This window comes from Betta splendens, chromosome 21, assembly GCF_900634795.4.
Source record: "Betta splendens chromosome 21, fBetSpl5.4, whole genome shotgun sequence".
NCBI lineage: Eukaryota > Metazoa > Chordata > Actinopteri > Anabantiformes > Osphronemidae > Betta > Betta splendens.
In genome coordinates, this window is record NC_040899.1 from 8,304,920 (window position 1) to 8,330,450 (window position 25,531).

Sequence of the window (25,531 nt, forward strand, 5' to 3'; positions counted from 1 at the left end):
AACATCAACACAGCCATTCTAAAGTTAAACATTAATTTGTCTTTTCTCATACACGCCACACGCTCAGTTTCACAGTTTTATTAAAACAAGCACTATGTAGCAGCAGTGTACAGTGTTCATGATAAGATATGTCCTTAGTTAAAATTGCACTTTAGAAGGTACCCATTAGAAAATAGATCTGAAAAAAACAACCACTGAGCTGACACAGTGCAAGGTGATAGATGTCAGTCAAAAAAGGAAAAAAAAAAACATGAGCGTCGAATTGAGAAACCATAAACCTTTTTGGTAAGGCATCTGCAACATTCATTGGCAGGCGAATTTGTGTGGACATGCAGGTAGAACAGTGGCTGAAGGAAGCATGGAAGGGTTTTGTGTCATTTTCTCCACTACAGTCTGTCTCTATGACACCAAGCACTGGACGACGTATCGGCCCTACCTCTGCACATAAATGCTCTTTTTGTCCATTTTTGCAGTAGTGACCCTTATTTTAAATATTGTATTTACAGTAATTGCCAGAAATGTATTGGTTATAGAACTCTTGTGTCGTTCAAAAACATTTAATCCACAGCCAATATTTCCACTCTGTTTATCTACTCTCTGTGTCAGGACGATGTGCAGGGTTGGGCCTGGTGATGCTGCCTTCTTGTCATGGGGATTCTCATCTTGTGTGTTTGTGAGGCATAGATAAATGCATTAAGGCACAGCAAGTGAAACTGATGCCAAAGAGTTGTCGTATTACGTTTGTGTTGGGGGATGAACTCAAACGCTGATAAGTATGTGTGCAAAGCAGTCCTACATTTGGTTTGTAAACTACTACCATGTGCACAGCGCACACAATGGATTTGTTTTACCTAATTTCGCCTACGTATTGATATATATATATATTTTTTTCTCTGTAACACAAACAAGGGGATGCTGGTTAGAACATTAAAACGAATCTGCTTTGCAGTAGATGTACAAACTAAAATAACTCACCTGTGCTTTGAAGAAGCTCAGGTCAAAGCAGTGAAGTCTTCACACACACATTTAAGTACAAGGTTTGATGCTCATCTCGTGTCATTGTTACTGTTCAAGTGTGTTTGGCTTTAAAGTGCCGCTCACCTCGTGTGTCCTGAACCTGTAGTTCCATAAAACAACCTGTAGGCGGCTCCAGTGTTTTATATTTGCCTGAATAAATTGTGGGTCCTACGTTAACGGATTAATTTCTTAACCACAGTAAAATATGTTCATGTTTTGATGGCTTTTTAATCACGTGGGTAATGTATTTAGAAAAAACTGCCAAACATTGCTTTCTATCAGTTTTGCAAATGAAGAGAGTGAACACTTTCATTGCATTATTTATAACTGAAGGTTATGTAAATTAAAGAAACTTGCTTTGGTAAGTTGTGATGAACTCGTGAGTTCCATCTATAACTGTTTTGCTCATGTTTCACTGTGAGTCTGGTCGATTCTATAGAGTCAAAATTCATAAAAACATCTCCATTGGCTTTACAATCTGTACACCATTATAGGCTGTTCTGAGCTCTGTGACTTGACAAGGGTTTGATGTTTGAGACTAAATTATGGTTCTGCTCCCTGTTCAGGGGGGACGACATCTGTGTGTGAACTGTACAGAGTGATGCTATGTTTGCCTGTAGCTAACCATGAGGTTCGCCCCCCGACTGAAACTACAATCCATCACAGATCCACGTCCAAAGTGTTAAAACAGAGATCACCTGTAAAGGATGAGAGGGTTTTAAGTGCTTCTTACATCAGGGCTCCAAAAACACCAGACTAGACTTTAATCCCCCTCCTTCCAGGACAAGATAGCTTTGATCAGAGCTAGTCTTTGAAAGTTAATCATTAGAAATTCCATCTGTGGACACCATACATCAAGTTCAGTCGAGATTATTTTCATATCTGTTCTTTCCCAAGAGTGTGTACCGCTATCACTCATATTCAACAGTATGAAAAGGCAAAAATAAATAAAACCTGCCAAGTCACATAGTACTCGTTTTTTTACCAGACTCTAAGTCCTAGATATTTTATAAAAATATCATTTTTTTTCCTACAATAGATGATGATATAGTAAATAATGGCTTTATGCCGGTGAAAGCTGCTCTCTAAACATGCAATGTGTACTTGATAGACTAGTCTAACCCAACCAGCTGTCAAAACTCAAATGGCTTCAACTAAAAAGCGCTAAATCGTGTGACTTGTCTTTTTAAGGCAAGGACATACTCGGACGTTGAGGAGCTGAGGACGGATCTACATAGCAGTGGGATAAATGTTGTTGTGACAACCCAGCTCGGAGAAGCACGATGAGGGTAATCCTACAGTATGCTTCCAACATCAGGTCCGACCTCATCTCTGCAGTCACTTATTTCCATGCACACAAATGTTTTATACTTAACAAGTTTCTCTTAAGACCTCAATGTGCATAGGTAGAAGCCTGTAATCTGTGACGACGCGATGGAAATCCATGTGCTACCACAGGTTCACCGTGGATTCCATGTTGATGAAGCCTGGGTTTTTGCGGAGCTCCCAGTATGTATTATTGGAGACCCACCTCTCCCTGTGATTGGCATCGACCACTTTCCTGAAAGAAAAGAAAAAAGAGGGGAGGGGAAGTTTTAGATCAGGCAGTTCTCCCTGTGTGAAATCTGAGTAGTCTGGCTGTCTCTCACCTTCCAGTTCCACCTTACTGTTATTTTAAGTGGCCCATCTATAATAGCCAATGGTGTCTATGTGAGTAATAATAGGTGTCTGTCTATAAGTGACCAGTGATGGATTGGTGACCTGTCCAGGGTGTACCCTGCCTCTCACCCAATGACAGCTGAGATTGGCTCATCACCCTTGTGACCTTTCCAAGAATGATGGATGGATGATGAAAGGATGAATGGATGGTGCTAGTGAACCTCATGCCTTCTTCTTTATTGTTGCAGGTACTATTGATTTTTAGGTGCTTTACAATTTCAATGTTCTTAATTAAAGAAAGTAAATGTGTGATAGATCATTTTTCATCAATACTTCATAAATGTGTTTGCATACCAAGGCCTTAGTGCACATGCACTTCACACAGATATAGTCTAGAACCAGCACTACACAGTTCCCTACATCTGACCAAGCAGCGTCTGTGCTTACTTGAAGAAAAGCGGCTCATGTTTGATGTTGTTCTCCTCATTCCACTTCCTCCTGGTCCTCTGCATGTCTTCTATACGCTGCTTTTCTGAAGATGCCATCTCCAGGTTTCCTTCCTCCAGATGCCTGTGTGACCCAAAACCACATTTCAGTAAACACATTCAGAAGAACTGATGTGGATTACAAGGCTCAAATATTATGATTTGTGAAGAGTAGTTTAAGCTCTACCTTTGATCGGGCCTGAATCGGGCATCTGTACGTGGTAGAACATCTTTCAGTTCAGGGCAAAGCTCATTCAGTTCAATGGCAAACCTGGTGAAGCCATAGTACAGCTCATAGTCCGTGGGCATGGAGCCTGACAAGAAACAAAACGTCATCTTTAATTAGCAGTTTTCGTTCCTGGACCTTCGGTGACCAGCAACACTAGTTGTACGTAGCTGTGTATTAATGTAGGTGGTGAACTGATGCCTACCTGGCCTCCAGATGCATTTGGCAGATGGTGGAACCCCGCAGTAAAGGCCCTCGTGCCATTTTCCAAAGAGCCTATGGATCACTTTCCCTTCTTGGTCCATCACAAATCCTTGAACCTCATTTACACTGGAACTCCAGTAGTTTCCCTAAAAGACAAAAATACTGTACTATTAGTACCATGTATAATAAAATACACATAAAATATAGCTACCAACTGCATTATATGCAGTAATTAAAGCCTTTGGTAAACATTGCAAACCCCTCTGATAAGTGACGCTGACAATTTACCTTAATAAAGGTAAGTTTGCAGAGGCAAGCGCTGCTCTTTGTGTTTCTGATGGTGATCTCCCCGTAGTGTTCAATCCACCGTCGCCCACTGAGGATGTTGTGTACACAGGTGGTGACCTTGTTCCATTCATAGTGATCTCCAAACCTACACAGAATCAACACGGGTTAATAGACAATAGATGCTGGAGAGAATGAGAATCATTAATGACAGCGGGACATGTTGACTGTTCGGTCTATTCTATTTTATATTCTCTTTTTTTAATTTAGGAAGAACAGCCATTATTCAGCAGCAAAAAAAATGTTTGGTTAGTGATCCAGCAGCAGGAGCTCTAGATTTCCAGCCTTCATGTTTAAATAATTCTGTGTGATAAAAATAGCTTTGGACTAATCCCCACACCTCCCCACTGAGGACCATTTTGTGGGTTGGAGCTCCTTACAGATTCCTCTGGCCCACATGGGCACATGGTGGGGTTAGTTTGAGTAGGAAGGACATTATGGCAGAATACAAAGCTACTGCAAGGAGGAGAAATGCCCGTAAGATGAATTGTTTTTTCAGATGTAATGATACACTGAAAACACTGAAAGTCTGTGGGACACCGTGAACATTTATATGTTCAGCTTGTTTTTCAGTTAGTAAAGGGAATAAAGCACCTGTAAGTTGACTGATCTAGAAGATTTGTTTACCAGCTACATTTAAACACACAGCTAAGTATGAAATCACCACGCAACTGGCTCCTAATTACCTGGGAATCATGAGATTCACAGACCCTATTGGTAAAATCTCCATAGACTTTCCCCAGAATTTGTTTTTCCATCTTACATCTGAAAAAGAAAACAGAAGCACAAGAAATAAAGAACAATCTGGGAATGTCTTTATGAAAGAGCTTAAGTTAGTCACGTTGGTTTGTTGCCTTGAGGAACACCCCTCACTAATTAAACAGGCGCTGTAACCTACCCTGCCAGAAGGTGAAGTTCTTGGACTCACAGTGGCAGGCGGAGATGGGGGGGTGGTGGCTCACCTTAGAGGAAAGATCAAAAACCTTTCTGACAGATGCTTGTGTTGAGATCTTTCATTAAAGTTAGTCTATTTGCTCTTCTTTCAGCGCGCTGACAATAATCAACAAATACGCTCGGATAGCACAGAACGTATTGCCCATGTGATTAACTGTGCGTAGTGTACACACACCTGTTCAGAGAAAAAACAGAAGCCCTTGTCTTCCCGTATACATTCGTATGTCTCTCCAAGCAGCGGGTTGAATGGCTTACTTCCTGCTCTATAATAAGTAGATGAGTAGCCTGAGACGGCGAAAGCAGCTACAAGAACCTGTCAGAGACAGAAACACAAACAGGGATTGACTCATACGTACGCTCTTATTATCAGGCTTTGTTAAGTACAAGCCAAACATTCACATTTATATGACAACGTCAAATACAAATGATGCGGGATTCAAGGTCGACAGTAGCTCAGGAGCACAATACCTCATAAGCACGCCTGAGTGGAAAACTATTTGTGTTGGCTGTGTGCTGGCAATGTCACCTAATATCTAAACAAACGCATGCAAAATACTGCAGAAACGTGAGATGTGTGCCTGAAAGTAAAGTCGAGAGTCCCAAGTTGTACAAGTCCCTGTAGCAACATCAGCCGAGCAGAAGACAACATCCGATACCAGTGGATCAGTGTGTTCTCCGGACTAAACCCTAACCTCGTTAACATGTGACTGGGCCCCGCTCTCCTCCTTACCATGCGCTCGAAGGGATCCTCCGTCTCGGCGGCCTTGTCCAGCAGCTCGCTGTACTCCATCTCCTCACACATGCGCTGCAGGGTGTTGAGCGGCTCGTTGAGCTCCACGGGCATGGAGACTTTGGACAGGTCTTTGCCGATGTTGTTCCTCAGGATGTTCCAGAGGTTGATGTTACTGGTGTCGGGACACGGTGCTGGCAGGCAGATGCGTCTCCCGTTACGGAAGGCGCTGCCAGCAAAGTCCCCGTTGGCCACTGGGAGAAACATTTGACCACATTAACAGTGTATTTGCTACTCTCACTTCTGACATCTAATGATTTAGGTTTGTGATGATTCTTACAATAATTTGTGGGTCCATTGATTAAATTAAGGTGCATCTGGTAACTGATGTAAATATTTACTGGTACCAGCATCTCATGTTTGAGTTTTTTTTTTTGTGATCTAGCATGTTACATGCAACATTTTGTATTTTCTACATCTGATCAGACAAATCTAATCTGAGATGTTGTTTTTTTTGTTTTTTGTGAGTCGATTACATTAAAACAATTGTCTTAAAGACAATCAATTTAAATCAAATAGTAAAAAAAAAAAAAAACACAAGCCCTCCCATCACATCTAAGAAGAGATTTAAATCTGATTTAGATTCAGTCAGCCACTCAGCTACGCAGGGACAGATCATTTAAGCCTCAGGATAAAGACTTCAAAGGCTGTGTCTCCTCTGGCTATTAGCCTGGTGCGCTGCAGACGCTCAAACAGATAAAATATGCCTGGTTCAGGGTTTCATGGGTCATACAGGTCCTAAATACACGACTAAGTTCTCCTTAGTTCTGATTAAAAGACTTCTACATACTGTAGTATAGAAAACTGTAAGGGAGATCCCTCTTTTCCTCAGATATTTCATAATATTTGAGCCCAGAGCAAAGCTGCCTCTGCTACCTGGATAGATGAGCTTGCTGGTACCAGCGACACAGAAGAAACATTGTCCATCCACTGAGTGCTACTCCTGGCTTTATTAAATTTTCCCCTTTCTGGCCCAGAGGTGCTTTGTGTAGGGCTGTGATTCTACAGAACCGTTCCTACTTTGTCTGGAGACGTTGTCGGTCACGCTGGCGTTGTCCTCGGAAATGTTATCGCTCACATCACTGACATATGACTCATCGTCTGAGCCCTGGGGAGGAGGGGGGGGAGACAGGTACAGAGCGGAGTGAGTCAGGGCACTCAAGTACAACACAAACTCTGATCACAGATGCAGATGGCCCCTGCTTCAACTAACGTATGGACACACAGCCATTGCAGTTCCAGCGAACTGCAGCAGGCGTCTGTCCCACTGCTGCAACCATGAGACGAGCCAATGCGGCGTTTTCATACCTTATATATAGCAAACAAAATCAGGCCACTGACCAAACAGGAGCATATTTTAGCCACTGGCTCCAGCAGCCTCTGAAGTTCAGCCAATACTGTTACAAATCTGTCCGTTCAGGCTACATTATGGGCGGTTGATTCTCCTCAGTGACTTATCCTTCAGTGATGCTCAGTGCGTGGCAGGGGAGCTGACAGGCTTAATGGCTCCTCAGAGACTGAATCTATATGGAATCAACCGCTTAAAGTGGAGAAAGCAAGGCTAATTGCTTGAAGTGATAGAGCAAATTGCCTTCATAACAAAGCTGGAAATCAGGAGAAACAGACAGACGAAGTGTAAAGAGACACGACTGTGGGTTGGAAAAGTAGCCTGGTGCCCTGTGTGCCTGACTTGGTTTGAGTTTACATCATCCACTTTCTCTGTTTTGCTGCTGGCCTAATTAAATGCTTACTAACTATAGCTCCACACAGCAATTACAGTGACACTTTGTCTACGCTTGCAGCAGTGGGCTTCTTTACCCCCCCTCCTTGATTCATTTCTGCCCCTCGCAGATCAAGCCGCCGTCTTTTCTCGCAGACCCACCTCGTTCTCCGACGAGCTGGCTGACAGAAGCACCTCCTGAGCGTCGAAGAACTCGGAGACAGACTCCGACATGGAGAGTCGGCTCTCGTTCGAGGCCTGCTGACTCAGAGGGATCCCCATCTGTTCCACGGCCTGCAGGCAAACACACACACACACACACACACACACACACACACACACACACACACACACACACACACACACACACACACACACACACACACACACACACACACTTCACTGTTGCTTCGCTGTCGTGACTGTTTTGAGAAGCAAAACAGACCTGAACAAACACAAACAAAGACAGCTCAGGGTTCATCTTGTGTCTTGTGTACCCTTGCCAGAGGACAATCTTCCATCCGTTTATAATTAGTAATTTTTTTTTTCCTCATTAACCTTGACAGCATGTGCCGTACACAGAATAATGATGCTTTAAACTTATCTGCCACGGCTTAATGGAAGATCCATCAATCTAGCAGAACAGGAATCTATAATGCAGCTGACAAATGCAGGAAGCAAACACTACCTGGCTGCCCAGCCTTGGAAGCCCAGGCCTTTCATCAAAGCAGGAGATGGAAATTAATTTGGTCAGTGACAAACTGACTGGCCGGACCTACCTCATCAGGTGATGAGATGATGTTCACACTGACAACTTGTTCAGTGAGGACAGATTCTGAGTGAATGCGGTTGAGTCGAGTTCGGAGTTCTGCATTCTGGGACAAAGCCTGGATTGAAAAATAATGTGGTTCATTTTCAAAACATCACAAAAAAATTACATCAGAATAGCCAGTAAATCTATGAATGGACCGACATATGAATACTTTATTGAAGTGAGTGCTATGAATTAAGCAGCAATACCTACAGAGTTTGAGGACGATTTTGAAAATATCCAATAAATCTGGTTTTAAAGTAGTCGGCATCTTATTTGGTAGCAGCGGACAAGAAATGTTACAGTGCTGACTAATTAAAATAGTCTGCACTGTTTTAGGCTGCAGTTTTAGCAGCCATGACTCCTGACTGTTAACCTCCCACAGTGAGCGCTTATACACTGTATAAACCTACGACAGCCCACGACAACACAGTCACACTAGAACCCAATTAGGCGCAAAGTGAGGACAAAGCGGCAGCATCGTTCCATTGAAATGAAGTCAACTGTTAACAGAGAAACAGTCCAATTAAGTCACATGGGTGAAGGGACAACCCCTGAGGAACCCAGCTAATGAACTGCTCTGCTCATTTCTCCTGCTTACCAATTAATATCATAAAGATGATTGGACTTTCATGACTCGCTTCCTTCCACTATCGTTTCAATTTATCATATTCTCACTATGACTGCTTAGAATAGACTGTTAATCTGACAGCTCATCATTAGCAGACCATATGACATGACAACTACAAAATAGGTGTAATGACGCCAAAGAGACACTGCTTCAATTATATAATTAATCTTTGTATATGTTAAACTCAAGTGTTGAGTTGCTAAATAACCTGATAAATGAGTCAGATGATTTAAACCCATATAATAAAGGTGTCATGGATGATGGTTAGCGATGCTTCATTACCTGGGACAGAGACTTCCTGAGAGCGCTTATCTGGGCTGAATGGTCAGACTGGTCCTGGTCAGACAGAACCTGTTTGATCTTTTCCTTCTCTATGGCCACTGTATTGAAGGCAGACTTCAGCAGAGAGTGGACTGCAGAGATGGGACGAGAGAGATTCATCTCATCTTTGCACAGTAAAAATGGCTTTTTATCTGTCTGTGAGCAACCTTCTTGAAAATTAATACTGTTTTAATTTGCATCTGCAAGTTTCTCTCTTTTATTTTACTTGCTAATATAAAACACATTTTGTTATGTGAGGATGTACTATGTATTATACTCATTAACCACTTCACTCAATCAGTTGCCTTGATGTCAAAAATAGCTTTACTGCTGAGAGTAAACCTTTGTTTAGGCTCAGGTTTTAGATTGTAATATACCAGAGCATACAGCTCTGGTATATCTGGTACATACAGCATCAAATAAAAACAGCTACCTTTCTGGGCAATGGTGCAGAACTCCTCCTGAAGCTTTATGTAGTCACTGGCACACTCTACGCTGTCTGTCAGCCGGGACACGGGGGTCTGAAAATCCACCAGCTCGGCACACAGGTTGGGGTTAGACGCGTGGAGACGGACAGGGGACATGCTGGCAGAGAGAGGGACCTGGAGAGGTGTGTGCACAGGTGATCACAGTCAATCAGTCAAAGCTGGAGGAATACTGATGTGTCTCAGAGACTGGACGCGCATTTACCTAGCGCCCAATGACACAAGGTATTACAACCCTACAGCATGATTGACAGCAAAGCATGACAGTGGTTAACCTAATAAGCTACACATGCAGTGCAGCCTTATTAATGAGAGCAAAACCAAAAACAACAGTTTCTTGACTGTCTGTAACAACTGAAAATCAGACTAATGACTAATGACTCTCAGTTACAGTCTCCACATGCACTAACAAGCACTGATGACCACCTTTAGGTCAAATGATAATACAGGGTTGTAACCTAAAAACATATTTTCCCCCCTTTTAGACATGTCAACTACAGTTTTAATGAGATTATGAGAGTCTGTGTCTGCGTGCGATAGTAGAAATCATTGGAGTACCTGAAGCTGGAATTTTGCATCTTTGCCGACACTTTTTGTTCTCCATCTTCTGTTCAAGCGCTTTTCTTTCTTTGACAATTCTACACAATTGGTCTTTGTGGCACACATGGATGAAAATAATGCAAAGTGCAATGATTAGGACAAACACGTCACAAAGAAAGCAAAGGTTAACGTACACACTGATTGCAGTGAAATGACAAGAATACACAACATTCCCACAGATGATTTGCAAACTCAATTCTTTGGGCAAATGACGTTAATGTGGTTCAGCCACAAACTAAAAAAAAATATGATCAGTTAGGAACGCGGGCAGGTGTTCTGTGAGCAGGGTCAGATGTCTAGACAGTCTAGACAATGGAGGCGACTGCTGAGAGGTTACCCTTTCTATTTCTGACGCACCTCCATCATTACCGACCTACATACTGCGGACTCTGTTACGTGTGTGTGTGTGTGTGTGTGTGTGTGTGTGTGTGTGTGTGTGTGTGTGTGTGTGTGTGTGTGTGTGTGTTTTTACCTGCATATCTGTGAAGTTTGGCGCTGACTGTGTTCTTTGTAGAATCTCCAGACTCTGCAGTAACCGGCTTAGGTCAGTCAGGTTGGACTGACATCTCGCAAGCTCTGAAAATAAATATTCACGCCCACGTGTGCACAAATAGTTCATATTAGTTTTGTGTGTCAAGAAATCTCAGACATTTCTCTCACTGTAAGCATTGCGGTTTGATTTAATCTACTTTTCTTGCTGCTGGCGTTAGGATGGGAATTGCACTCACCCTCGGCACACTTGTCCATCTCCTCCGACTCCTGCAGCCAGGCAACCACCTTGCTCTGTCCGTTACTGTAAGAGGGAGGCAGGCTGTTGTTGCTGCTGCTGCTGGGGGCCACCGGCTGCCACGGCAAGCTGTTCGGCTTGGTCTGCTGCGACGACACAGGAACCGCGACAGGGTCAGCATGCGGTAAACTGACTGAAAACTGCTGCTGTGGGAACAACACCAAAAAAAGACTGCTACAATATTAGCAAAGATAAAATATCAGGAGTCAGAGTAACATTTTAAGATGAGAGCCAGCCTTATGTCCTTTGTGTCTGGACACTGGCAACATTTACTTTGCATTTTTTATTTGCATAACAGTCATTGTAATCGTTTCTGTCCTCTCGAGGACGGTAATCGTATCTTTAAATAGAAAACATTTTGCTTTTTCTGATGGAAGGATAATGTGAAAGATGTGTGAAATACAGCAAGTTGAACTATCTAATTCACACAATTTGTCCTTTTATTAGTAGCATGTATATTTGCAGGCGACTGTGAAAGTTAATTCTCACTCAAGGACTGAAGTCGCTCACGTAAGCTGCTCGGGGAGAGCTCATCAGGCTGCAGCCAGCTGCTCTGGATCCAGATCCTACTGATCACCTCTAATAGCCTGCACAAGGCACTGAGCATCACTCCCAGGAGAACCTCCACTGGCTGCATCCTCACATTTACAAACAACTCAGACACTCTGACAAGGGCCAGGGGTTCAGAGTAAACTGTTAGTCTGGATAAACAATCATTTATGGCATCCCAAGAGCCTGGATACAATTACCTGTGCGACCAGCTTTACCGCATTAGGCAGATACCAGACCCACACAGATCTTTCAGTCATTAATGTGCCAATTATCTACATATTGCAGGGGACAGATCAGAGTCATGAAAAGAAAAAGAATGTCGTAAAACACATTTCACACCTTCTTTGAATAACCTCCATCACGTCTGCCTTTCTTTTAAATGATATTTTGGTGCACTGGCCTAGTTTAGGATGAAAAAGAGACCTAAGGTACTGTAGATGCTGCTCTCTCTGACATCATCCTGTTGTATAAGTAATGGCCCTGTGATCAAAGCACACATAAAACACAGCAGAAGCCTGAAAAAGGACCATCACACACCTTGGCTTCATGTACCACAGTTGCGGCAGGTTGAGGGGGCTCTATAGTGGTGGGGGGAGGAAACGTGCGAATGGTGGCGTCGCGGGGGGACCGCACAATCTCGTTCTGTCTGTAAAGCCTGTGATGGCGCAACTTGGAAACCCAAGCATCAAAGATATCTGGGGATTTTACCTACAAAAAGACAAGAACAAAGATGTGAACTCCTCCACCCAGAGAATAGTGGCTCTCTAATGCACGGTGACTGATCAGAGGTACCTTCAGGTGATAGATATGCTCCTCCGTGTCCAGATCAATGCGGCGGGCTCTCTTTTTGATGGACATCACTGAGAGGCCGACGTCGATGCTGCCATGCAGTTTGCCTTTCTGGATCTGAGACCAGACACATACGTTTTCAGCCGCTCCTTTGAACTGTATGTACATTTACTTGGCTAAGCAGCACAGCGTGCAAGATGTTTGTGATGACGCACTGCCAAACTTAGCTGATGTCAGGCTGGCCTGGCCTGTTTGTGCCCCTGGGTTATAGTCAGGGTTACTTACATCAATGGGGGACTTGGAGTACTTGAGGATGCCATTGTCTAGAACGAAAAAACGCTGCAGAGAAAAAAAGGACAAAAATAATGCGTGACATTATCAACAGACACATCTATTAAATATGTATTACATTTGATTCAATACGAGGTGAAAGCTCTCTGCACCATGTTCTGATGTTTTGGGAAGTTTTGAATTCATACTCTAATTATAGGGACTAGTTTCAGCTGCTTTTCACTTCAGCTGATGCTGAACCAAGGTGCATGAAAGGGGAACTTCTTTTAAGCAATGGTGCTTTACTAGACAAACAGCAGCGCATCTGTGTTTGAACGGGCTTTCTCCAGGAGCAAATGCTGTTTGTGCGGGTCTCACCTTGTGCCAGCCTTTCAGGGGCCATTTCCGCTTCTTCAACATAAAGCCCTCGTGCTTATCAGGCCTCTGGACGTTGCTCTGACCGATTTTCAGCCCCTCAATGATTTCCCAGCTGTCTGCCTCCTAGAGAGGAACAAAAATATGGTGCTACGTCAGAACTAATCCACTCAGTACTCCAGAATAAGCAGAAGACAGGAGACGCATGCACCGTAGCAAAGAGATGACATTCTGCTGTCATGCCCACAGCCTGATGAACGGGGAAAACAACAGGAGAACACTAAACACTTCTTTATTCCACCGCTGCACACACGCATGTAAAGAAATACTGCCCCATTCAAATTCCCCCTGCTCTCTCAGCATTTCCACGCCATTAGCTTTCTCCTGACTGTGCTCTTCCTGTTTCCAGCGGGTCTATAAATCAAAGTGACGCTTGTAGAGTAGAGGGATAACGGGGTGAGGCAGGGGCAGGTAAGACATCATACTGTGGTCCAGCTAGGGGGACGCACCAGAAATGATGAGTTCATAGCTTTGAAAGGAGCGTCAGTAAAGCCTCGGCATGATCCACACAGTACTTGAAGTAAATATACACCAAGTGCAACTTTGCAGGTTTCTAGCTTTCTTACTTTTGCTGTAATTGCCTTTTTTACTGAGGTCTTAGTGAGAAAGGGTGCCCAGCAGAAGCGCAACCAAATCTTAACATGCACAAGCTTCTCTGTCAAACCTTATAACAGCCTGATTTCCTCCACAGCACAGTGCAACCCTCCTGTGACCTTCAAGACAGTCCTCTGGGTGAACGTGATGACATGCAACCGAGGTTAGCAAGACATTTAACAAAAGGAGACAACAGCTTGTTTAATCTAATGGCCGGGCAACAGATCTGTCTGGTAATGAGGTCATGTTTTTCCACTGATGGTTTCAGTGACCGGTGCAACAGGGAAGTGGAGGGTCATGACTTCATTAGCAGAATGTGGAGCTATCATATTTTGATGGGTAGCAGTTTACTGAGTGTACTCTAATTGCTTATCAACTGTATAACATTGCACGTAATATTATCAGCACATCAGCCGTATGATCATAACAGTCTTGAGCATAGTGCGCAGCCAACGGGGCGCAAGGAACCTCGAGACAAACATCCTGTGTGTTATCGGGAGCGTTATAAACTGATGAATCAATGCCACACTAAATAAAGAATGACTTGTGCTGCAGATATTGCAATTCAATGCACTCCTGTGGTTATCGCTTTTCCAATGTGAACCATCAGCGATACGAATCAACAAATTTCCCATCAGCCTGTAAATGACAACCTCTGGCTTGTAAATGCAAAAAAAAAGGTTGGCATAGAAATAACTGCTACGATCGGAGGATTTACTTTTGTTGTTTGAACCTGGAAACAACTGAATAAAGTCAGTGATTTCCTGCAGTCTGCTCACATGCATTGATCTTACTGCAGAATAATTTAAAGCTGAACAAGCTGGTCCCTGTTGGCAAGTTTACCCTTTTAATGAAGGATCTTGGGGCTGACTCTGTGTGAGCCTGTCTGTCAACATTTAAGAAGGTTTGTTCTTTGAGCCTGTTCTTTGAAAACAGATTTTTGCCTTTGGACTTTCCTTCGCCAGCAGTTAACTGAAAGTCTTCCTGTTTTATATAGTAGTGAATGGTTAAAGGATGTGTATAATCTTGACTATTATCCGAATCAATCTAACAGTTTACCTGTGTCAGTCTCACAGGCCAAGTCTTATGGGATCCACCACCTGCAGTGTAGCACAGTAGCCTCTTTAATGCTGCAATGAATCACACTATTACAGTTAAGGTCTCCCTGAGCTGAAGAAAGGACAAACACTCCTCCGGGACACCTTAGGCTAAATCAGCACTATAAATATCAGTACAACAGCCCACTTCTGATGACAAACTTCTCTTACACCTCTGCCTACATACTGACACTGATGTACAAGCAGAGATACAATGCTTACTGATTTGCTGCAGGACTGACTTTCCCAAGATGATGCACCATATGAACCCAACCACATTCAGCCAATGCATATTTATATTTATCATTTTCATATAATGATGCAATAAAAAGTAAGCAACAAATAAAAAAAATCTAATCTATTGCCCTCTAAGACCTCCTGCGTGGGACCAGTGCCTAATACACCGCATGCCAAAGACCTCAGCAGCTTCAGACCAGTGGCTCTCACATCCCATCTCATGAAGACACTGGAGGACGCCCTCATCTTCCTCCCACATCCAGCTCTTTCTCACCTGGAGAAGCCCGGCAGCGCTGTGAGGATCATGTTGTTTGATTTCTCCAGTGCCTTCAACACCATCCAGCCGGTGCTTCTTAAACACAAACTGGAGGAGGCTGGTGTGGACCGCCATCCGACGGAGTGGATTATCTCACAAACAGGCCACTCAGGACTTGTTGACTGGTGCCAACAGAACCACCTCTTGGACGCAGGGAAAACAAAGGAGATGGTGGTAGATTTTCCCTGACGGCAGTCTGCTGTCATTCCACCGATGCACATCCAGGGAATGGACATTGAGAGAGTGGACTCTTACAAGTACCTGCGTGTGCATCTGAATAATAATCTGGACCGGACTCATAACACGGATGCACTGTACAGGAAGGGTCAGAGCAGACCCTACCTGCTGAGGACACTTTTGGAGTGAGGGGGCCACTCCTGAAGACCTTCTATGACTCTGTGGTGGCATCAGCCGTCCTGTACGGTGTGGTCTGCTGGAGCAGCAGCATCACAGTGAGGGACAGGAAGAGACTGGACAGGATCATCAAGAAATCCAGCTCTGTCCTGGGCTGCACTCTGGACACGGTGCAGGAGGTGGGTGAGAGAAGGGTCCTGGCTAAACTGACATCCATCATGGACCAGGACTCAGTGTCTGCTCTGGAGCAGCTTCAGTAACAGACTGATCCACCCTCGCTGTGTGAAGGAGAGATATTGTAGATCCTTCCTACCTGCTGCTATCAGACTGTACAATCAGAACTGTTAACTGCATTTGCTCTGTTCATGGATGCGTGTTGTATGGTATGTAAAGGTTCTCTCTGTTCTTCTGTCCTGTTTCTGTTGTGAGGTGCAATTTCCCTGCTGTGGGACTAATAAAGGCATTATTATTCTTATTTTTATTCTAAGGAGCTAACACCACCCACGATCACCCAATATACACAAAAAGGCCAAGAAATTCAATTGTTAATTGTCAAATTTTCTTTAATAATCACCAAATGTAGTGCTTAGGTATGTGGTTTCCTTCAGTAGGAATATACTGTGTAAGATCATGAAACTATTCCTTGACAGAAACTATTCCTTAATGGAAAAACTGTAAACACTTCCGCCTCATTTTCCACAATCACCACAGGAACTGTTGTGAGGATGGATTTCACTGCATCAGAGTCTACATGGCTTAGCAGTACACGCATAAGGAGTGAAATGCTTTGAGTAAACACCAAAGAGAGTGAGAGGTGACCCCCACAGAAGATTTTATTTTCTCCATTGCCAACAATTGACAACATATCAGACAATCTAAAGTCCAGGACAGCAAAATACTGATCTGTGCAGGTAAAAGGGCAAGTGCTTCACTATTGAATCATGCATCAGCATGAGCTTGTGAAAAGAAAGACAGAAAGAATGCTGTATCTGATAGTTCTGTAAATTATAATTAAATTTGATATCAATTGATTTCTCTACTGCCATAAATCAAAGAAGCTCTGCCACAAACACAGCGTGCGACCCCATCTTTTACTCCTCTATCTCCAATCTCCAGGAAATTAGACACAGCAAGAGAAAAAAATGGACACAGCAACATCCTGAATCAACCTCATGACTTTATCCACAACTCCAAGTGTGTGTGTGTGTGTGTGTGTGTGTGTGTGTGTGTGTGTGTGTGTGTGTGTGTGTGTGTGTGTGGGAGGGGGGTGTTGTGTTGTGGCTGCTGACTACAGGTGGTGCCTCTAATTGCTCTCGTGAGGAGCTGCGGACTGAACAGTAGTCGTCAGCAGAGGGGAAAGTGACATGTATCGATTTTGGAGACGTGGGGATGGATCTCATTAGGGCTTTCACTCGTCAAAATGGCCAGTTTTCATTTTTCCTCAAAATTGAGGCTCAGCCTTGCTTTGCAAAGGTCCTTCCTCAGCAACTATTGTGCCTCCTCACTTTGTCCCTCGGGATGATGTAGTGTACTGTATATACTTCACAAAAGTCTATCACCAAATACTGCCTGCACAGAACACACTAAGCAGAAAAGCATAGCTTTTGTTTATTGTATCTGACTTGGGCCAACAAATTCTCCACTAAGCTGAGAAGCCTTGCACAAGAGCACACATACTGTACTGATACTGTACATATCAGTTCCACAAATCAAACAATATTGTGGACAAACAGTCTTCATGATTTATTTTAAAGATAGAGCTTTTAAATCTGCATTTAGAAATATGCTGCTGATGATATGCTGTTTATATCAAGTATATCTGCTTTTCTAATTGTTACATCAAGTGCCTGGATAACCCACAGGAACGACACTTGGCTGCATCACTGCTAACTCATAACACACAAACAGCTGCAACAATGAAGAATTAATTCCCAATTAAAGTCTTGTCGTGCTGCTGATTTCCTCAGTGCACCACTATCTCAGGTCTTCAGAGATCAGGCAGGTGTATTAAATTAGGGGATTCTACTAAACAAAGGCTTAATTTGCTGCTATCTCTACATCTTTTTCTTTGTTAATGGTGCCAAAAGAAGTGCTATTAGATAACCTCACAGATTAACCTGGCTTTGAGATGACGGCGTGTCAGAGCAATTAAAGATGGACCCTGCTTGTGTAAAAGCCTTGTTATCAAATGCAACGTAAGGTGACATTAAAGGAAAAGAACAGTGAACAGACAGCTTGGAGGCGTTGACTGGCTGCCTCATCAAGCGCCACTTTAACTGTGCTTTTCCAAAAAGGCCCCATTTCTTACACCAGCTCTCTTTTTCTCGGCGGAGAGCAGTCTCCCGTGGACACAAGCTGGGCTAGCACGCAGCGTAAGGGGAGCGTGCCACATGTTTAGTGGAGCACCGAGCCTCCTCCTGTTCCTCATGAAATATTTATCGCCAATGGAAAAGCGGTGATGTCAGAGATTCCAATTTCGGTGCAATGTTTCTGCACAGGCCACCGTGACACAGCAGCTTAAAGAGGAAGGGGAGGGGCTCGGGGCTTCAGACAAGCTCAGTGCAGAGGAAATGTGTAACCAATTACCATATGAACCACTAAAAATAAGAGTTGTCACTCCCTACCATTCACCGTGACTCTACTACAACAGAAAAACTGCACAATACAATTTTTGATTCTCTGCTTGAATTAGTAAATTTCATACAAACTACTGTAAGTTGCATCAAAATAGTTTTGACTGTTTTTTTCATATTCATGATTAACTGGCTTCCTGGCAGTCCTAGCTTCCTTCTGTCTGCCTCATTTTATGTGGCATTAACTGTCTCGCTAAACAAAAGCACTGATGGAGAACTGCAGCCAACTGGAATAATATTCACTCTTCCTTATATTATCTCTGCACAAGTTACCAACATTCAAAGCACTTCTACTGCCAGCTAGAATTTGAATGGATGGATTTTCTCCTCCTGTGGTCTGATAATTACCTGCCGGTTGTCACGCTGCGAGGAGGAAGAGGAGGAGGCGCTCTTGTGGACGGGCGTGGAGGCCTTGTTGATTGGCGTGGCGCTCCTCTCCTCGGAGCTCATAGTGCGGCCGTGGGGGCCTCGCTGGTAGTGTTGGTGATGAGACATGGTGGCACCGGTGGGCTCTGTTGACCTCCCTCAGCTTTGGCGTCCACAGATCAGAGGCATCCTCAGACACGGTCGCACGCTGGCTGCTTGAAGCTCATCTGAAAAGCAGGGTTCAGGAAGTTGCACTAAATCAACTTCGACTTCCTCATTTTGTCTCCCTGCAGACATTAAGCCACAGTCATTGATTAAACTCGCTGTAGTTATGAGGCAATGAGCGGATGGGCTTCTCCAAGGCTTACAGACCCATCTGTCATCAGTTTGAACACAGGATTTCACAAATGCTTAGTTAAGATGCTCTTTTATGATCTCTGACATTTTAGGTACATCACTGTAAACATGTGACTGTAGTCAATGAGATTATCTCATAGGAATGTACAGGTGACACAATGCCTTACACTTTACAGAAGGACTGTTACTTGTTATCTTACAGATTAAAAGAGCAAATTCACACCAATAAAAGCTACAGGATCCACACCAGATAAAGCTTTCAAACCGTGTGCAGTAGTGACAGGGCCGTGCTCGGTCCACACATCTGGTTGTAACCTCGTGTTCAAACAGCAACAGGGAGTTCTCATTTCCATCGTTAGTCATGGCAATGCGCCGCTCCATGCTGACACCCATAATACTGCCTGCAGTGGCTCTGTAATTGTGTGAGCTCTCAGGAGGTCTCAGCATTGATAAAACACACATCGATTTAAGACAAGCCAGTAAACAAACCTGGGATTTACTGGGCCTTTACAAGGACAATTACTGCATATAGAAGATATTTTTGATCAAATAATCAACATTCACCAAGTGACTTAACTTGTAACAGGGAAACACCCTGAATCCACTGTGCAGCTCTTCAGCTCAGCATTATGCATGCTCACATGCAATGACACCGACACACACACACAGCGCCATGTATAATTCAGCTCCTTTAACGCCGTCATCATCCCTGCCATGTCTTACGCCAGCCAGGATCTACTGGCAAGGTGCTAAGTCCTTTCAGATAATGTATTCCACTTAGCCTATCTAACAGCGCTTCTCTCCTTGACCTAATAGGGAAGCAGACGTTAGCAGCACTTTCAGTGTAACAGTCTCAATACCAACTGTTCAAGTTACACTGTAGATGCTGAACTGAAAACTGGAGCAGATTCAGTGACAATTCTAACAGGCATAAAAAAAGATTAGACAAATTATACTATAGGTAAAAGTAAAGCAAAAATTCCTTGCAGTTTACATTCAGTGGCCTCGTGTAGAGTCATATTCCTAAAATCTGACACTCTAAGAGCAAGGCAGCGTTGCACCATATGAGGCCAGTTAGCATGTTGGGTTAACATTCAGCCAGGACTTAGCCATGAGCTTAATCTTCTAAATCCAGTCACCATGATTACGGTCCTCTAAGCAGGAGGACACGACAGGCCCTGTCATCTGGATACCACACTTCCTTAACGCTTGACTATTAAAGGCTGCCATCGGGGTGATAAGCGCGTGAACGCTGACGACCTCAGTGCAGAATGAGGCCGGGCAAAATATCCGCTAACTTCCTAAGAAAAGACGTATTCTTGATGGCGACATACAGTACATCTCTGTAAAACGCCAGTGCACTGCCCCCATGGGCCCTACACCATTCTGCTGCCTTTCTCTGCTATGAAGTGCTGTATGAATGGGCTTTTTCTTCTTCGGGGCAGAGAACCCAAGAGAACCCTTGTCTGTCTTTCCTGGAAACAAGCTGAAATGTGAACTCTCTTGATCGCAGAACACATGTTGATGGTGTTTCAGTCCATCTGTCATGACCTGAGCATCGACCCTGAACTGAAGCAATCCTTCCTCTTTGTGCACCGGTTCCAAGTAGAATATGCGCATTCTGTGACAACATAACGTCGTCTGGAACCTCAAAGTGTCACGCACAGTAATTTCTGACTTTGGTCTTTAGTTTCACAATGTTGTGCGTACATGCAGTCATAGTCACAATACTCTCACTTGTTACCAATGGCCCGTTCACTTTGAAATCACCAAGAACATTTAATGTTTTTAATTAAAGTAATGCTTTACTTTGGCTCTGTCCCAAATTTGAGTGTGTTGCAGGCGTCCAACTAAATTTGTTTTACAGTTTCAGTGTGAAACCTTTATACCTTTCGTCAGACAATGGTTCAAATAAACTTTCAAATCGTGGCATCTTTTAAAACTTTTCACTGGTTTAATAAGCCACTGAAATCAGTGGCTTATTAAACCATGAATGATTAATTTATTACTTAATCTCAGATTCACTGTCAATGCTATTCACAGTTCATAAATTAAACTTTGGAGATGCTTGGAACAAGCTGAGCAAACATTAACCTAATGGCTGAGCATTATGGATTAGAGATGGATTCATTTCTGACAATTACGTTGACCACAGTAGCTGCATATTTGCTACATTCAGATTGCCTTGTTTTACTACAACAATAACATAAACCTTAATTTTGTTGCAGTGCTAAATTATTTTTAAACATTAAGTGCTTCACATAATTGTTTTTCATATTATGCAAAAGAAACATGAAATATACGGTTTTCATTTCAATAGATGTGATAAATGTTAATGACTATTGTTTAATTATGCCAATTCTTTCTTTCAGCGTTCTCTCTTGACATTGTTATGGTGATTATAGAGTTTGAGCACTGTAGCATCCTGACAGATGTGAGTTTTCAGGTTCAATCACCTGCAATAAAAGCAGCGAGACAGGAAATGTCTCTCAACAATATGCTGAATTCCTACCGGCTTCTATGTGCTGAATACGCGCTGTGACCTTAGCAGGAAGGTGGCAAATGAAAAGTCAAATTTCTCCTTCAGGGATTAGTAGAATATAACAAATAAAGCCGTGACTATCATCTGTCCTGGTCAAGCGAAGACCAGCAGCTGTGCCGAGAGAGCTTTAAAGGACCCGAGTAATCCCTCTATCTGTGTGCCGAGCTCTGTGAGCTCTGACACGGATGGAGAAAATAAACTTAGAGATCTAGACACCAAATATGTGGAGGGGACGTCGCACGACCGGAGGCCAAACAAACAACGCAAAGCACTGCAAGGTGTGGAAAAAGAGAATCAGTAACCACATCATCCTGCAGATTTGGATGTTTACTGTTAGTGCACATGAAAGCACATGGGTGTAACCTAAGAGGCAGAATGACGCTTCAAAAGAGGAGGAAGAATGCTCTTATTTGTGTTGTCACTGAATCCAAGACACCCACAATAACACAATATCGACCGGCACTCTACTGTGAACCAAGTTTGATGATCCCCTCTGTGTTGCATAATTAAAGTGGGCCAACAAAGGCAGACTAAGGCAGAGATCTTCTCAGATCGTATTACAGGCTTGAGCACAGCTATTGTATAAATTTACAACTCGATATTAATGCTTATCCAGTGTTTTGATCGCTTATACAACAGCATGCTTGATCTTGTGTGACATCTGTGGCTACTGAGCATCTTTAAAATAGGCCTGTTTTTTTTAACAGCGCTGACTGGAAGGGGCCAGTTTATCACTGCACACATTACATCATCTACACAGTGATCAGAAATATCCTAAGACGCGCGTCGGTTTTTAAAAGTTGAGAACTCCCATGAACTGAGTTTTGCTACTGAATTCTTTTCCATTGTCTGGTGTGAAATCAATGTAATGTTTTCTACTGTTTTCCAAGCAACATATGGGTTTAGATGAGTCGGTCATGTTGTTAAATGGTATGGGATGTGTTTATTGTAAACCTGTTTATACTCAGAATGAGCGGAACAGATCGTACCATACTGTACGTATTATGAACCTGCTGCTACAAAACAGGTAAAATGTCAATATAAGTCAAAACATTCTAAATGTATAGAAAAATGAAAGAGTAAAAATAACCACTGACCAACGTGTGAATAATGGTGAGTGTGCTTGTGATTTGAAACCATCACTAAAGCAACCATCTATAGAAGAGCTATAGATGAGTCATAGGTGTTACACCATGTACTAGTCTTATGTTTCCCCTTTGAGCATGAGTGCATGAGCTAATCCGTGAGTAAAGAAGCAAATACTCCATTTTCTCTTGCTGCTGATTCTTTCTTTTGTGTGTGCAATTTTGATGAAAAATAAAGAATAAGTCACATAACAGCTGCACATATTTGATCTACATGGGACGGGGGCACCTTCAGCGAGCCGCTTCTCCAGGCCAGGCCAAGAAAAATACCAGCAAAACGGTGCAACGGAGCAGAGCAGCGTCTATTAAAAGCTGCCGAAAGTCCCCGCTGCCGTTTGTAATTTATGCTATTTTACACAACTGCAAAGTCACCGTCTGACCTTCAGTTTGACGAGCGGCCAGCGGAGAAATCCTCTCAGTCACACAAGTTGGCCAACTTTCAATGACAACAGCGCGCGCGAGCTGCAGGGGGATCAAGTGCGGAGCGGCCGCCGCGCTCGTGCGCGCGCGGAGACAACGGGACGGCGGAGGAAGCGGCGAAGCCCGGCGCGAAAAGGTGAAAACGCCGGTGACGCATTAAGTATTGGAAGTGAGCGGCTGCGTACGTGGTGCCGCTGCCTCCGCGGCTCGGGGCTCCGCCGTTGTGTGCGTGCGCGCGCGATGCTGGGATGTGCGTGTGTGGAGGCTCGTCTCGTCCCGGCGCCAGGTAGAGTAGCGGCTACAGCGGCTAGCCGAGTGGCGGCTAGGCTGCTCGCGGCGATTGATCCGGGATGCAAATGCGCCGAGGATGCTACGGACACAGCGGAGCGCGAGCGCGGCGGCTCCCGGTTCAACGCGAAACCGTTACGACTCGCTCATTTCCTCCTCGTGATGAAAGATAGAGAGAGAGAAGCTCCTTACCACAGACGCCGTGTAACGACCATGTCTCTACAGTTCTTGGCGCAGGAAACAATTGAGGGGTCTCCCTCGGCTGGTCAGAGGCTCCCAGCCCTCAGAGGAAGATGGCTCCCATAGGCTCCGCGTCCGCTCGGATATTTCTTCCAATTAAAGGTGTCTGCCGTGTTCGGACGGGAACATTATAGAAAGTCACAAAAAGTGCTGCGTTCGCCCGTTTCTTTGAATGCGGGATGTGATGCTCGGCTCAGCTCCACCGCACTCCGCTCGCTCCTCCCTGCAGCAAGACTGGCTCCGAGCGGGAAGGAATCACCGGAGTGGAGCCGCACTGGCGGGAAGAGCTGCTCTCAAAACGCGGAGCGGGATTCACGGACCCGGACTGGGCAGTCCGCTCGGTCCTGTGCCGGGCTGGGCTGGGTTCAGGAGAGTGGATGGCAGCATTGTCCAGTGGACGTGTGTTCAGACTATTACTGCAGCTAGTGGATACGAGGAAATAAATGAGACTAAATTTTTAGGACTTTTAATGATTTTTGGAAAGACTTAAAAATGTTGACACATAAAAGAAAAAATATATAGGTCAGTAAGTACTTGTTAACCTATAGCGATCCCCTCCAGTGACATTAGTGTGTGGGGGGGATACATTTTGTTAAAAAAATAATAATTATTATAATGTGTTTTTATTTTGTACTATGAAATGTGAATAGTCTCAGTAGCTGCACGAGACGTAATGAGCATAATATATGGTTCATTTGACTCATGAAGTTCAACTGGACCTGAAACATATTCGTGACCCACTTCTGGCTGAACAAGAGCAAGTCTCAATATGTTGGTTGAGATAAGATAAGAATAGGATAAGAAACCCTTTAATAGTCCAACTGTGGGGAAATTGTGTCACATACAGTATCAGCACAAAAGTGTGATACAAAATTAAAAATACAGCAGCAAGAATTAAAGTCAAGCTGTGTTGACACAATACAACAATATACAGGTGGGTGGAGTGCGTATGGAATAATGGGCGGTGTTGTTTAAGTTAATACTTTTTGTTTGTTTTTCTAAAGCAAGAAGACATGATTCCAGTTCAGTGCTGTACTGTAGAGAAGGAGGTAGGTAAGGTTGCCCCTAACAACACAGACTAGGCAGAGGCTACGGATGCTACGGATGCTAATGAGGTAAAACAGTAGATAGAGGTTTTTATCATTACTGGCATCCAAAAGAAAAACCAGATGAGCCGATCCTACAGCTGTTGAACTTTCTTTGCCAGTTCTTGGTGTCAAGAGCCCAACACATCTGAAATGGTGTAACAGATTATTTTTAACACCACCTATTAAACTCACACAATACTTTTGCAACGTACTTAGTGCTTGATTATGCATAAAGCTGCGTATTAAGCTTCCTAATAGACTACAGTCCCTTATTTATTTATCTAGTTTTATTAGCCCCTGGTTTCAAGTTGTGGAGTGTATCGCCCTCTGCCGTTCAAACTCTGCATCTGCACACGAAGATAATTCCGCGTAAAGGAATTAGATTTTCTGAAATCCTCCTGAAATGAATGATGAAAGTCGCTGTTGCGTAACTGTGCGTACCTCTGTACATCCTACATTTTACCCGAGCTTGTGGGACACACGTACTGTCGGATTGCAGCATTAGCTGCACATTAAGTAACAGAGACGGGCCGCTCATCCGCTCTGAGGGACGTCACAGCTAATTCAGAAATGCACAGGAATGTGTAAAGCTTAATGCCAATAAAGCATAATTCCAATGTATTATTGCAACTATTAACATCACTACAATAATCTACAATTGACTGTCTTTATATATTATAATGTCACAACGTTTTTATATTGTTATAAAATATTATATTATTATAATAATATTTATAATACGTGTGTTTATTGTATATATATTCGCATATAGA

General features: G+C 43.5%; 1 protein-coding gene across 5 annotated transcripts; it reads right to left on the reverse strand.

Moving 5' to 3' along the window:
* Positions 1-63: 63 nt before the first annotated feature.
* Positions 64-23,907, reverse strand: osbpl6 (oxysterol binding protein-like 6). 5 transcript variants are annotated; one of them, XM_029136961.1, is made up of 23 exons: positions 23,623-23,907; positions 18,661-18,905; positions 13,025-13,147; positions 12,662-12,715; positions 12,380-12,493; positions 12,125-12,295; positions 10,977-11,118; positions 10,721-10,824; positions 10,207-10,299; positions 9,597-9,765; positions 9,125-9,255; positions 8,180-8,287; positions 7,563-7,694; positions 6,701-6,788; positions 5,621-5,874; positions 5,066-5,203; positions 4,835-4,898; positions 4,623-4,701; positions 3,880-4,024; positions 3,593-3,737; positions 3,349-3,475; positions 3,124-3,246; positions 64-2,578 (listed from the first exon to the last, which is right to left on the reverse strand). In XM_029136961.1, exons 2-23 carry the CDS (start codon positions 18,805-18,807, stop codon positions 2,467-2,469), a joined length of 2,763 nt encoding a protein of 920 aa, XP_028992794.1. In that variant the 5' UTR covers positions 18,808-18,905; positions 23,623-23,907; the 3' UTR covers positions 64-2,466. The 5 variants fall into 5 exon arrangements, with proteins under 5 accessions (XP_028992794.1, XP_028992793.1, XP_028992792.1 ...); XM_029136960.1 differs by having other exon boundaries at positions 10,977-11,121; XM_029136959.1 differs by having other exon boundaries at positions 10,977-11,181.
* Positions 23,908-25,531: the final 1,624 nt, after the last annotated feature.

Excerpts from the sequence above, each read along its gene's own strand:
- osbpl6 (XM_029136959.1), bottom strand. The coding sequence starts at position 18,807 with ATGTCTCATCACCAACACTACCAGCGAGGCCCCCACGGCCGCACTATG. Across the intron at positions 12,494-12,661 it reads ACTCCAAGTCCCCCATTGAT|ATCCAGAAAGGCAAACTGCA; the intron begins GTAAGTAACCCT and ends GTCTGGTCTCAG. Across the intron at positions 4,702-4,834 it reads GAACTTCACCTTCTGGCAGG|ATGTAAGATGGAAAAACAAA; the intron begins GTAGGTTACAGC and ends TTTCTTTTTCAG.